General features: G+C 35.9%; 1 protein-coding gene across 1 annotated transcript in view; it reads right to left on the bottom strand.

The window, feature by feature from the left end:
* SGCG (sarcoglycan gamma) overlaps positions 1-7430 on the bottom strand; it is a 60270-nt gene extending 52840 nt beyond the window's left edge. Inside the window, 1 exon segment of the mRNA XM_010728893.3 lies at positions 7228-7430. Coding sequence (XP_010727195.1) covers positions 7228-7422 — 195 coding nt within the window. The 5' untranslated portion in view covers positions 7423-7430.
* Positions 7431-13386: the final 5956 nt, after the last annotated feature.

Below are 13386 nucleotides of genomic sequence, written 5' to 3' on the forward strand. Positions count from 1 at the left end.
TCAGAGAGTGTTATTTGATTTTCAGTTGAAAATCACCTTTCTTCATCACATTCTTAGTTTCATATTTTTCATATTTCCTTAAGCAATCTTTTCCTTCTTTAGTGCCTGAACTTATAAAGTGGTTAAATAGTTGTTTAAATAATTATTTAATTACATAGTAAGTTAATGTCTTTCAAACTACTTTTAATAGTCATAGACAGTGAGAGTGTGAAATCACTGTAGACACAGCAGAGGAGAGTTACGGCATCTTTCAATGTTAAAAACGTTATACAACTATATATAAAAGGTTGCTGGCCCTGCCTGTGGCAGGGCAGTTAGAACTTGATGATCCTTGGTGTCCCTTCGAAGCTAAGCCATTCTATGATTCTATGATTCAGTGATCTAGACCTGTATCATTATCTACCAATTAATGTATATATAAGCTAGTTAACTTGCTTAGTAGGATTATATAAAGTTACCTCTTCAATATTTCCTCATACAAATGAATATAAATAAATTGGCATTGCCTTATGGAAAACTTCACAAAATAATTTAAAAAATCAAAATTAATATTAATGTGAATATTAATTGCACATGAGAATTGAAAAAGATTAGCGAAGTGGAAGACCACTCTCTAGTCAACAAATACAGAGATCTTCCCAATTCCCATTGTCTATGTAGTATGTCTACCTGAAGGGCAGATACAAGAGCAGGTTAAAATTTAGAATCATAGAATCATAATCTTCTGAGTTGTAAGGAATCTTTAAAGATCATCTGGTTCAAATCCCCTGCAATAAACAGGGCAAGAGCCATGATCAGAATACATCTTGATGAACTGCATCTTGAGGGTTTGGCATCCATATACGCTTTGCTCCTGTCATAAGCTGAACACAGATTGCTGTAAGGCTTAGTATTCGGTCTTGACTTTCTCATTAGTGACTCAGACTCAGGTCATGTTTAACATGGATGGCAGAAGAACATTATATTGAGTGCAGGCTCAGGTCATGTTTAACTCACAGTGAAGATAAAGCTTTGAAGACCTGTATGCCTGATTTCATAAGTGAATTAATGTGGGATTTCTGAAAAAGATGTTCTGTTACATCAGAGATGGTGATCCTCTGCTCAGATATATTTTTCATACTTGAATTTGAGAGTAGTATGATAACAATCTATAAATTCAACAGTGATAACTATTAAAGGTGAAGTTCTGAGGAACTTACTAACAATTCTATATGTGACAGTAGGGTAGGGCAGCTGAAGATGATTATATTCAGGAGAAAATATGAAATCAGTCTCATGAGCATTTTTTACCTAGGGAATATAAAGATAATGTAAGAGTAAAATGAGAAAAGATAAAAAAAAAAAACAAAAAACACCCACCACAGAAATCACGAGTCTGCAGCAGTGCAAGCAAAAGATTATAGTTGTTAAATCTTATCAGTTGCGTAACAAACTAAGAAGTCAAATAGTTCTTGTTAATGCCTCCTGCTAAGCAGCTAATCTCTATGAAGTTAAAAGTATTGTATAAATCATTATTCAGATTAGCTCAACACTGTCCAATTTTCCAAACTGTTTCCCAGTCGCACAGCCTTCTGGAGTCAAGTCAATACAGAACTAGTATGTTGGCCAGTTATTATTAATTAATTGTTATTAATATTTAGATATTCATATAATTTGAGAATCTAATTTCAAATAATAGGCCCTCAAAAGTCTTGCTCATTTGTGCAACAGATCTAGACATCTTAATATTCTTGCAATTAAATTTGGCCATCACTGAAATTGATCATCTTAGGAGTAAAGTCTCTAGCGATGAGTGGCAGTGATGACTTTTTACATAAGAACATGTAGTTGCAGAACTTAACTGAGATGTTACTCTTCCAGATTGTAATTCCTCCTTTCCCTGGGAAAATCTGTTCTCATATCTTCTTCCAGAGATCTGTATTATCTAACCAAAAGTTTATAGTACATTTAATCTTGTGTTTTCTTTTTCTAGATTGTTCTTCTTCATATAAATTTATTAAATATTAATTAGAGCAGAAGCTGCAACACGAATCTGTTTCCAAAGTGAGTAACATAATCATCTGATAGTTAAACTCTGTTATCTCTAGTTCAATAAAAATACCATGATTCCCTATAAATTAAAAACTTTAATTAGAAAGACTGAAAGATGCCCAATCTTATAGGCTATACCACAGTAAGGACTTGGAAAAGAACTAGGAGACTGAGAAATGTTCTTACATTTCATATATTCAGTATTTTTCTAGTTAAGTATTTTATGATTTGATAGTGTCTACAAGGATGAACTTTAATCTCATGTGACAGCATCTAGTGATGGCCTTAAAATTAGCATGTTACAAGCTGAAAGTTGGTGAATCATTTTAAAACTACACATTCATTTTTATCAATTAAAATAAACAATGTGAAAGAGGAAACTAAAATACATTTTCCGGTGAAGCATTTATTTATTGTTCTTCAGAAGCATAAGAAAGGTTAATGAATTTCCTGGCAACACCAGATAACCAAACACAAGACAAAACTTCTAAAAAAATCACAGTTTGTCAATAGCACTCTTCTACAGGAAGGGCTCAAAATAGGAGGGGGAGTATTATATGTATGCTGTAATTTGCTAACTAAAGGTTAGCACTAATTCCCTTGGTCTCTCGCTCTGTCCCTGTTCACACAGCCTGGGACTCATTAGCTTTGTTGCTACGATGCTTAATGGCTCATGCTCAGCTTGTGGTCCACCAACCACCAGGGCCTTGCTCATGGAGCTGCCTCCTCCCTGGTGTCTCAGGTTGGGATTCATTCTTTCCAGGATCAGGATTTTCATTTGTCCTTCCTGAACTTCATAATGTTGGACCATTCCTGTAGCTTGTCTAAGCTTCTCTGAACATCACACCTAGTTCTGAAAGCTTTGATTGGAAGCTATCTTGGTGTCATCTGCCAACTTGATGAGCATACATTTTTTTACCTCTTCTAAGTCATGATAAAGATGTTAAATAGGAACAGTCTCAGGATAGACCCCTGCAACATTTATTATAGGCCTCCATGTAAGTTTCCAGGTAGAATTACAATGGAGTTATAACTACTGCATAGGACTTACTGTGCAGCCAATTTTTTTACCCATCTGGTTGCCTAGCCATCATGTGGGCAAGCAGGATACAACAACATTGTGGGAGAATGTCAAAAGCCTTGCTGAAGTCAGGTAAATGACATCCAGTGCACTATTCTCATCTATAAACCCAGACATTTTATCATAAATTGTAATGACATTGATTAATCAGCATTTACCCTTAGTAAATCCATGCTGACTGTCCTCAGTTACCCACTTTCCTTCGTGGACCTTGAAATGTATTCCAAGCAGATGTGTGCCATTGTTCTCCAAGAAACTGAAATGGGACTGGACAACTTGTAATTCCTCAGACTGTCCTGTTGGCTTTTGTTTTTTGGCAGACAAGTGCAACACTTGCTTTTGCTCAATCAGCAAACATCTCCCCAGTCTCCCTAACACTTCAAACATGACAGAGAGTGATTTTGCAAGGGCATCAGACAGTTCTCTCTGAATCCATGGATGCAGACCTTCTGGTCCCATTGAATTGTGTAGGTCAAGCTCTGTAGAGTCCTAGAAGAACTTGGTGAAGACTGAGATAAAGAAAGCAATGAATACCTCAGCCTTGTCTATGTCTGTGGTCACTGACTTACCTGTCTCATTTGGTAGTGGACACACATTTTACCTATTCAGCCTTCTACTACTAAGGTAAGAAAAGCACTTAACGTCCCTTTTAAGTCTCAACTAGTGCCAAGCTTTGTCTTTGCTGACACAGGAAGCCTGACACGTTTCCTTGCGCAGACAACACTTCTAAAGTTCTTCTTCGAGGCCTGTCCCTTTTGCCAGCTCCTCCATACTGCTTTTTGCATTGGAATACCATCACAGCTACACTCTCTATATAAGCCAGGCTGCTTATCTTCTTGAGTTTCAGGATAGATCGTTTCTGCATTTGGAGGATACTTTCCTTAGCCACCAGTAAGTTTTCATGAGTAATTCTATCCTTCAAATCCTCTACCCTTGGCATTCCATATGTCAGGATCATATAAACCGAATCTGCACTACTGAAGTCCAGAATCTGTATTCTGCTATTCTCCTTCCTCACTCCCTTCAGAATCTTAAATTAAATCTTTTCAAAAACACTCCTACTGATTACCACATCCCCATACATCTACCTTGTTCATGAGCAGCAGACTACTGTGTGTCACCTTTAGTTGACTCAGCCAGTATCTATATTCAGAAGTCATCTGGCCATGTTTGTCCTTGTGAGGGTTGTTAGAATTCCTCATTTTCAGAACTATCAGACACTTCAGAATTGCCCACAGGGCTCCTACCATCTTAGTCCTGCTGCAGTCCCAAATTCCTTAGGATTCTTCATCTCTAAGCTTTTAGGATAGCATTCCCCTTTAGTTCTCAGAAAGCCTCAAAACATAAAAAATGGAATCAGAAATTTCTATTTTGTGCACCATTTTGATCTACTGTTTCCAGGGAGCAAAAAACTCCAAAATAACAACAAAGAAATCTCTCAATTTTTTTCAAGCTTTCTAAGTTTAGTGCAGAATGATTTTCTATTTCACTTTATTCACCGTACTCAAGACATAATTATTTAATCTTGAATTTTCTAAAACCTCTGAATCAATACTTTTCTTCCCTTATTCCCCTGAATAACTTGAGGTCCTGTCCACCCAAACTCCAGGAGAGCAAATGAAAACGTGGATGAGTCATATCTGATACTTGCAAATGTGAAGATGCTCATATACTATGTAAATGGAGCACTACAAGAAAAGGATTGCATTCTATCTTCAGGTAGTTCCTTTTCAGCATAGATTTTGTGAAATGGAATGAAATTCAGTTCAGTCATGCTTTCTTAACTCTGAACGCCTCTCAAACAATGGAGCTCAGAAAAATCTCAGTCTTTCATCATTGTTCTGAATTTCTACAAGGAAATTAAGATCTTTTAGTCCTGCAACACATCTGTGTCTCCCTGTGTTCTCCCTTATTGGCTTAGCTTGTTTGGTAGTACTCACAGGAGAGCCAGTGTGGCTTCACCAAGGGCAAATCCTGCTTGACCAACCTAGTGGCCTTTTGTGATGGTGTAACTGCATCGATGGACAAGGGAAGAGTCATCTGTCTGACTTCAGTAAGGACTTTGACATGATACCCAACAACATCCTTCTCTCCATATTGGAAAGATATGGATTTGATAGATGACTGTTCAGTGGACAAAGAATTGGCTCCAGGATCAAGCCCAGAAAGTGGTAGCCAATGGCTATACTGTTACCTCTCTATTTCAAACAGTTAACCAAAACTCGGAGCCCTAACATTATTTCCATCAGGAAAAGCATTTGATCATAGTATTAGTAACTTCTGTGGCTGTCACCCTCAATTTTTATAAAACAGTATTTCCTTAGACATAGTGGAAAGGACTATGACGCTTCCATCACACTTCTAGGCTTTGAGCATGTTGTTATCCAAATTCTCTTTCTTAGATGCTAACAGCACTTCTTTGGATATTATTTCTGGTATCTTCTAAGTTATTTCTCATGTTAACAAATAAATCCTATTAAAACAATTTCCCAGTTCTTAATGAAAACATACATACTTTTCTCAAGGGCTGTGACATCTACATGCACTTTGCACTTACATTAGTCTTGTTCTGGAGCTAAGTTGGATATTTCCCTAGAATCATCCCATGCAAAGGAGAGCAGTGCAGTTAAGTCACTATTTCACTGGATATATGCCAGGATTACAGATTCTTAGATGGAGAATTAGGAAGAACTTTATAGCCGTGGCATGCATAGTCCATCCATCAGATGTATGTAAACCTGCCCTACTTGAGCAGTTATTAACTGCTCTTGTTGCCATGGCATAAGAACATTCAAAAGTTTGACACATTTGGTGCCTTCTTCACAGGTACCTAGTAGGAAATAGTAGTTCCTGAAAGTGGGGCTTCTGATGCTATTCTGTTAGTCCTGACTAAACTAGAGAATACCCAGTTTCAGACAGAGTCCAAAGCAACAGAAAATAAATTTAAAATCTGATTAAAAATATAAATCTCAGCCACGTGGAAAACTATTTTAACAATTATTCATGTACTTTGTGATTCATGATGTGCAGGCACTAAGTGCTCATCTTCCATATGAACTGCCTAACAGAAAAATTATATGTGACCTAAGATGATCCACACTGTAATCTGTATGGCAGTAACAGAGCTGAAAAGAATTTATGTGGGGGAAGACACTGGAGGGGAACTCTAGCAGCAGTAATGGATTCATAAGTAGCACTTAAAATTAACCTACTTGCTTTATAGCAAGAGAATGTAGATTATAGAAATGCTTCTAAGAAGATAAAATGCCCTTCATTTAGAGATGGAGGCGTAATAATGATAGATAATGGGAATTTTTTTCACAACACTCTTTCTTCAATGGCAGGGGCAGAGCTGGAAGGATTTACTATTATTGTTTTTCTTGTAACAAATCTATTCGTATCATCTGTGCATCACAACTGCATGTTAGGGACAAATTAGCTCAGCTTCAATATTCACTGATGCATTTTATTGCATTCGGACTAAAGCTACGTCTTGCAGACTTTTCTAAGTTACTCTTCAATCGACTACAAACAAAATTATATTATAAATATTAAAATATATATGACAGTGGAAAAAATTACAGTTATTCCTGAATAACACATCTGCTTAGCCTCAGGCATGAACTAGTATTAATTACCTCTGAGCTTTATTTAATTGGTCAAATAAATTGCTAAATGTTGGATGCTGATAAATAGGAGAAGGAAACTAAGAAAAAACAGCAACTGTAAGCAATCTTTTAACACTAGTGAATTCCAGCATGTGAGAGAAAATTTACAGCACATGTATTTATAAAATATAAACTAGACAGAGACTGTGAGACAACAGTAAAATACATTCTTTTTTCATAGTGTTAGAACCTGCTTCAATATAAGGTACCAACAACCTCAGTTATTTAATGGTTATTACTAATACGGACATTACAGATATGTATACTCAAGGATAGAACATAAGTATGCATTCATATGTATATATCAGCCAAAGTACAAATTACACTTGGGAAGGAAGAAAAACGAACGATGTATTGCACACAGAGAAGCCGATATGCATGTGAAATAAGGGAAGTGATGAGGCAGAAAAAATATGAAAATAATGGAAAATTAATAAGGACACTTACTGGAGAAAACCACATCACTTTAAGAATCCAAATTGTCAAAGAAAAATTCACAACTAGGATGATTAGCAGGAGTAGAACAAACAGGTAGAGGCAACGCTTTCTCCAACCATAAATTCCAATTTTGTAGACATATTCATTCTTTGGCCTCTCTAGGCTTGTGCCAGGTGTTGTTGTAGTGTATTGTTCACGTACCATCTGCTATGTAAAGAAAAAAAAAGAGACTGCTTAGTTATTAGTGTTAAATAAAATATATGTGTGTAAAAAAAATTAATATATTTAATTGAACTAGCAAGTTACTATAAACTCTTACGATTTTAGCTGGAAAGTATTTTCATCGTATCTCATTCAAATTAAAGTCATAACTTTTTGGTATAGTCAATGTAATGCTTCCATACATGAACTGTGTCAATTATTATTTTCAGGAGGTTCGAGTTTATTTTATCCTATATATAACAATTCCCTCCAATTTTTCATAATAGTCTGATTCTTCCTGCACAAGAAATTTTAATAGGATCATATCTACAGCACATAGAACAAAATTACTGTAGTGTAAAAATAATTCTAGACTTGATAGAGGTGCCTTGCCAAGTACAGCTTCAAGAACAATTCTACATATTCTTTCCTCTATTCAGTGAAAAATAAAGCACTCTTTCTGTTGCAAAACTTAGCTGTATAACAGTGGAATGACAGAATTCATGATCTGTATGTAAAGAAACAAAACGGTTCTTTATAATGAGAAACAATTATTTCTTAATTTGTCATATACAGATATATCATCAGTAAAAACATTACTTACGGTACTTATACAACTTCCACTTTATATTACAAGTCTTAAAGAAGTATTTTCTGAATTTAAGTAAATCTTACCAGATTGTACTTCTTTAAAACACGGGGATATTCAGTAATTTCCACCTCTCCAGCACAGAGATCACCAAGAATTCAAACCATTCCTTAAAATTTGCACTTCAGAACAAGAAAAAAATCTCAGCAGCTGAAGCTGCTTATCAAGAACAGCAATGGGTAACATCTGTCTCATTTCCACTGATATAAAATGAAGAAAAAACCAACAAAAAAAACCACAACAAACAACCATGCATATCAAAAAGAAAATTGGTATTTTAAGTACTTCCTATGAGCTAGGTGTATCTACAGGCATTATGCATCCAAAAAGTAGCCAACTTTTCTACTGTGTAACGTTCCCAGATGAGAGTGCCTTCAGATGGGTTCCACACGGGGTCTCCTCTCTATTCAGAACTCACTCCTGGGAATTAGATCACTTTGCTCTGCACTGAATTTTCAAAACGTGATTAAATTGCATCCTTGTTCTGCTGCTGAATTTCTCTAAGTCATGGAAAGGGTTCCTTCAGGTCTCCTGTAGAATCATCCTGTGTCTATGACAAGCATGTGGCTCTTAATACTGACCCCCATCTTTGGAAATACATCTTTTTTTGTTTTTTTCTATAGCTTCCTATCAAGCTACAAACCAGAGGAAATAAGTTTACAAGTAAACAGAAGCCTACGCACTGTTTGTACATATGCAGCATTCATCTTATTTCTGCATTTACATTCAAAAATATTTCAAAAGTTATAATTTGTTGTTTATTCATAATAAAAATGAGACTTGATCATCAGCAGTTCATAATGTAACTGCTGAAGCAATGGTCTCCTTAATTTGTTGCTGTTATCAGTACCAGTTGCTCATGATACTGTGCAGGCAAATATTTTCTTGTGTAGAAAATACTGAAGATGGTATAATGACTTATTAGTGGAGAATAACAGATTCTGGAATAACTTATACTAACATAACTGCACAACAATGCAGATTTACAAGATGGCATTCATATCCACTGTGTGAACTACATTTGCTTAAAACTACCAGATTATATTTTCCTATTCTGTGCACTATTCAAGCACCTAGTACTGATTATAAGATGGTGTTTATATATGAGTTAGTACTTTTTTGCTGTTGTCCAGCTAACCACTATATAATATATCAAGTCACTAACACAGAAGTAGTTTCCTATTTTAAGTCTCATTTGTGATTCTCTGTCAACCGAGACAAACTGGGACAATTACAGATACGATAGACTTCACAAAATACTTAGAAAAGCTTTTTTTCCCTTGCGTTCAAGTAAATCTCTCTTGAAAATTGTAACTTACAGCATAGGATGCACTAACTGCTAACTTCTGACAAAAACAGATGTACTTAGAGAAATAACTTGTTCAGTTTTTGCTCAGATATAGTATCATACAACTGTCCAATATCCTAACACTGGGGATCCTCTGAGTTTCTTATTGTTTCCTTTAGTCCACACATGGTAAATGTCAGTATAACAAGAAACAAGATGGAAGAAAGCTACGGAAATTCTGCAGTAACAGAAATTCCCTTCACAAGACACACTGCTTGTTGTTTTGAGGAGGAAAAAAAAATCACCTTCCAAGAATACTTAAAGGGTTATTTCAATAGGGTTGTAGGAAAAGCAATCTCTCTTCAGAAACTGCACAATCTCATGAAGTTAGCTGAGCTTTCAAAAAGTCTTTAGGTAGAGCACCTAAGCTTTTCCTTGTATGCCTGTTTTCTACATCCTCAGGATAAATTTCTCAGTAGAAATATAATCTGATAAAGAATAAATTAATTCTCAGATCTTCATGTTCTTACGTCAGTCTCACTACAGTGGTCTCTGAGGTTGGGATTCATTTCACCAACAATTTAGACTTCACTATCTGAGGCAGACAACTCGGATTCTTTTTATGGTCAATAAGATAAATCCACTCCTGCTAGGAATTACTTATCTGAATTATTTTAGATGTATATGTTAGACATGCAATGAACTGCACCTGAAATGCAATTAACTTTTCTGCATAAAAAGAGGAATAAAAAGTGCCTGGGATGACTTGCACCTCCTCACACCTACACACTTTAGACGTAAGCATTTGGTCAAATTAATTGCAGGAATGATTTCCAGAAGCATTTAACAGGAAGATGGGACTTTCTTGATTCCTGTTTTCCTCAATTCTGTTTTCACTCTGTTGTAAAATGTATATTGTGTGAGTGGAGGGTTTTATACATAATCTATTATGTAGTGCTGTTTAATGAGGCAAGGTTAAAATCCATTATGCATTTCACCAAAAAACTATGAGTTTTGTGATTGCTTTCAGCCCTTCAGAAATTCCACAGGGGACATCTCCCAGTGCAGTTTTGGTCCCTGCACAAATTATTTTTTCTTGACAGAAAATGGTTCAATTGTTCCCGAGCATTAGTACTGCTGGAAATTGCTTTGGTCCTAACAAAAGGACAGTGTTGGCCTAGGCAACAGCCTGCTTTGAAATACATATAACTTTTCTAATTAATATAATGTTTCATGATTTGTAACAGAATTGTGGCCCAGTAACAAGCAATTAAAGGTGAAAAGCTATAAGAATTTGTACTGTTGTACGTCCTTTTCTGGAGGAATCAACAACTCTGAGTTTTGTAATAGATGGTATTACTGAGTTTCAAGAGACAAAATTACATAGAATAACCTTAGGTTTGTTTGTAGAAATAAAAGAGAAATTCCTTTATGGCCTGGAGCTGTTTTAAGAAGCTGGACTGAAAGGAAAAGCCCTACATGGGGAGATCTCTTGGCTGTCTGGGGAAGCCTGATAATTGAAAACGTTGCACGTAGCATACAAAATCCATACCTGTTGGAGCACATGTTTAAGCTGCTGATGAAACAGCTGTGAATTCTTTACACTTTAATACTTAGACTGCCTTCTGGAATTGTGTAGCCATGAAAGAACATTACCTTGGACCTATTCCATTTTTTTATGAAGCTAGATTTGGAGACTAGTCTCTGTGATTTCCACGAAAGAGGCCCAGGAATCCAGGATTTTTTTTAAATTAATATCTAAATATTGAAAGACTGTCCATCACTAATGTTACTGTTGCCATTAGGTCAGTTTGGGCCTCAAGTTCAAAAGCTATACTGCTAGCTCTGGAATATTTAATAAAGATAGTGTTTTGAATTTGCAAGCTTACCAGAAGCCTGCTTGAGAGAGCAATCATGAATTAATCATGTTATTTTCAGAAATTAGTTATGTATAGTGATTACTGAAGACAAAATAGTATTTTAATTGAAATAAGTGTTTTTGATTTTGTTTTTTTTTAAATTGAATTGGAAAAAAGAAAAGTAAAAATACGTTTTCACTAGTTTTGTTCACAAAAACCTGTTTTTTTTCATGAACATTAAGTGCTTAGAGGGAGGGGATTCTGCTCCTTTACCCTGCTTTCCTGAGACTCCACTTGGAGTACTGTGCTGAGTTCTGGTGCCCTCAGCGCAAGAACATGGAGCTGGTGGAGGGGGTCCAGAGGAGGGCCACAAAGATGATCAGAGGGCTGGAGCACCTCCCCTACAGGGGCAGGCTGAGAGAGTTAGGGCTCTTCAGCATGAAGAAAAGGCTCCAGGATCTTACAGAGGCCTTCCAGGACCTGAAGAGGGCCTACAGGAAAGCTGGGATTTTTTATAAAGGCATAAAGTGACAGGACAAGGGGAAATGGCTTTAAACAGGAAGAGGGTAAATTTAGATTAGATATTAAGAAGAAATTCTTCAGTGTGAGGGAGTGGTGAGACACTAGAACAGGCTGACCAATGAGGCTGTGGATGCCCCCTCTCTGGAGGCATTCAAGGCCAGGCCGGATGGGCTGTGAGCAACCTGATGTGGAGGGAGGTGTCCCTGCCTATAGCAGGGAGTTGGAACCAGATGACCTCTAAGATTCCTTCTGACCTAAACCATTCTGTGATTAGATAATTATGATTATTCTGTATTAATAAAGTAAAACAACAAGTAAAAAACACAACAACAGAAAAAGGAATAGATTCCATTTTAAATGGCCCAGTCTTGTATTTTGTCATTCTGTCATATAGCAAGCAATAATAATAAGCAATTGGAAAGCACAATTTTAAATATAGAACTGCTTTAGTTCACCTAATACAGTAAACAAACTATAATTCTATTCATAATTACACAACTCTTAGCATTTTATATCTTTGGACTGTTTGTAACTATACTGGGACTTTCAGCAAAGAGAGAAAAAGCTTAGCACTCAAAATTCCTTTTCAAGTCAAAGTTAAGAAGAACTGGTGAAGTCTTGTGAACAAATCTGCACCACTGGTGCTCATACAATACACATTTTATTGGAAAAAAAAAAACAAACCAGACCACATCAGTCACTGGAACTTCTCTTTTTACATGAAGGATATTTATTTACATGCAAGAAGATTATAAATGTGAGGCTGAAAGAGAGGATAGAGTGCAAAACTATAATAGTAGAAAGACCATTTGAATCATTTTAACCTTCCCTAAGTTCTTTTGTCATTATAAATAAACTGTAAAGTGAAATAAAATCACATGTCAACTCAGGCAAGTGAGAATTATTTTACAGTCTGCATACAGTATTTTCATGGAACATTTTCATTAAAGCTTTTATATAACATATTGGGCTAGATGTGTATCATTATATAGTATGAACACCAGAAGTACATTAAGACTGACTTCACAATTTGTTGGCATTCAGACATGCAGTAAAAGGCACACTACTGCCTTTCTGGGGACACAAGAGTTCACTGATGAAGAAAAGAAATAGCTTAGCAGTGCTGTAGCATTTTTCTGCCAGAGGAAAAACCTGTTGTTAGAAAAAGTAGGAGTGATCAAGAAGCTTTGGAACCCATATGGAAATGCTTCCTATTCAAATTCAGACAGACAGGGAAGTTCAAACTCTTATGACCAGATGAAAAGTTTCTAATTCCTTTCAAACTTCTCTCATTCTAACATCATATATTTAATCTTACCTGGCTTTGATTTGCTATGATTGTATATACATACTGTTATACGGTATACTAGTTTCAATTGTAAACTAATGTCATCAACTTAAAAGTGCTGGATCCCTGCTACATAATCTGTGGAAGTTGGCAGAGAAATTCACGTGGCCTAGCTGACTGTTTGCGTATCCTGCAGTGAAAATGTATGTAACAATCTTGAGATGATTATAATTAATATGTTTATACTGATGTAATAGATGAAAAGTAGTCATTGACAGCATGGAATGGGGGCTATATTAAAAATTATTATTTGTTGAATATCTGTGTACTTTTCAATCTCACTTACAGTAAAAATATTTTT

This window comes from Meleagris gallopavo, chromosome 1 (genome assembly GCF_000146605.3).
Source record: "Meleagris gallopavo isolate NT-WF06-2002-E0010 breed Aviagen turkey brand Nicholas breeding stock chromosome 1, Turkey_5.1, whole genome shotgun sequence".
NCBI lineage: Eukaryota > Metazoa > Chordata > Aves > Galliformes > Phasianidae > Meleagris > Meleagris gallopavo.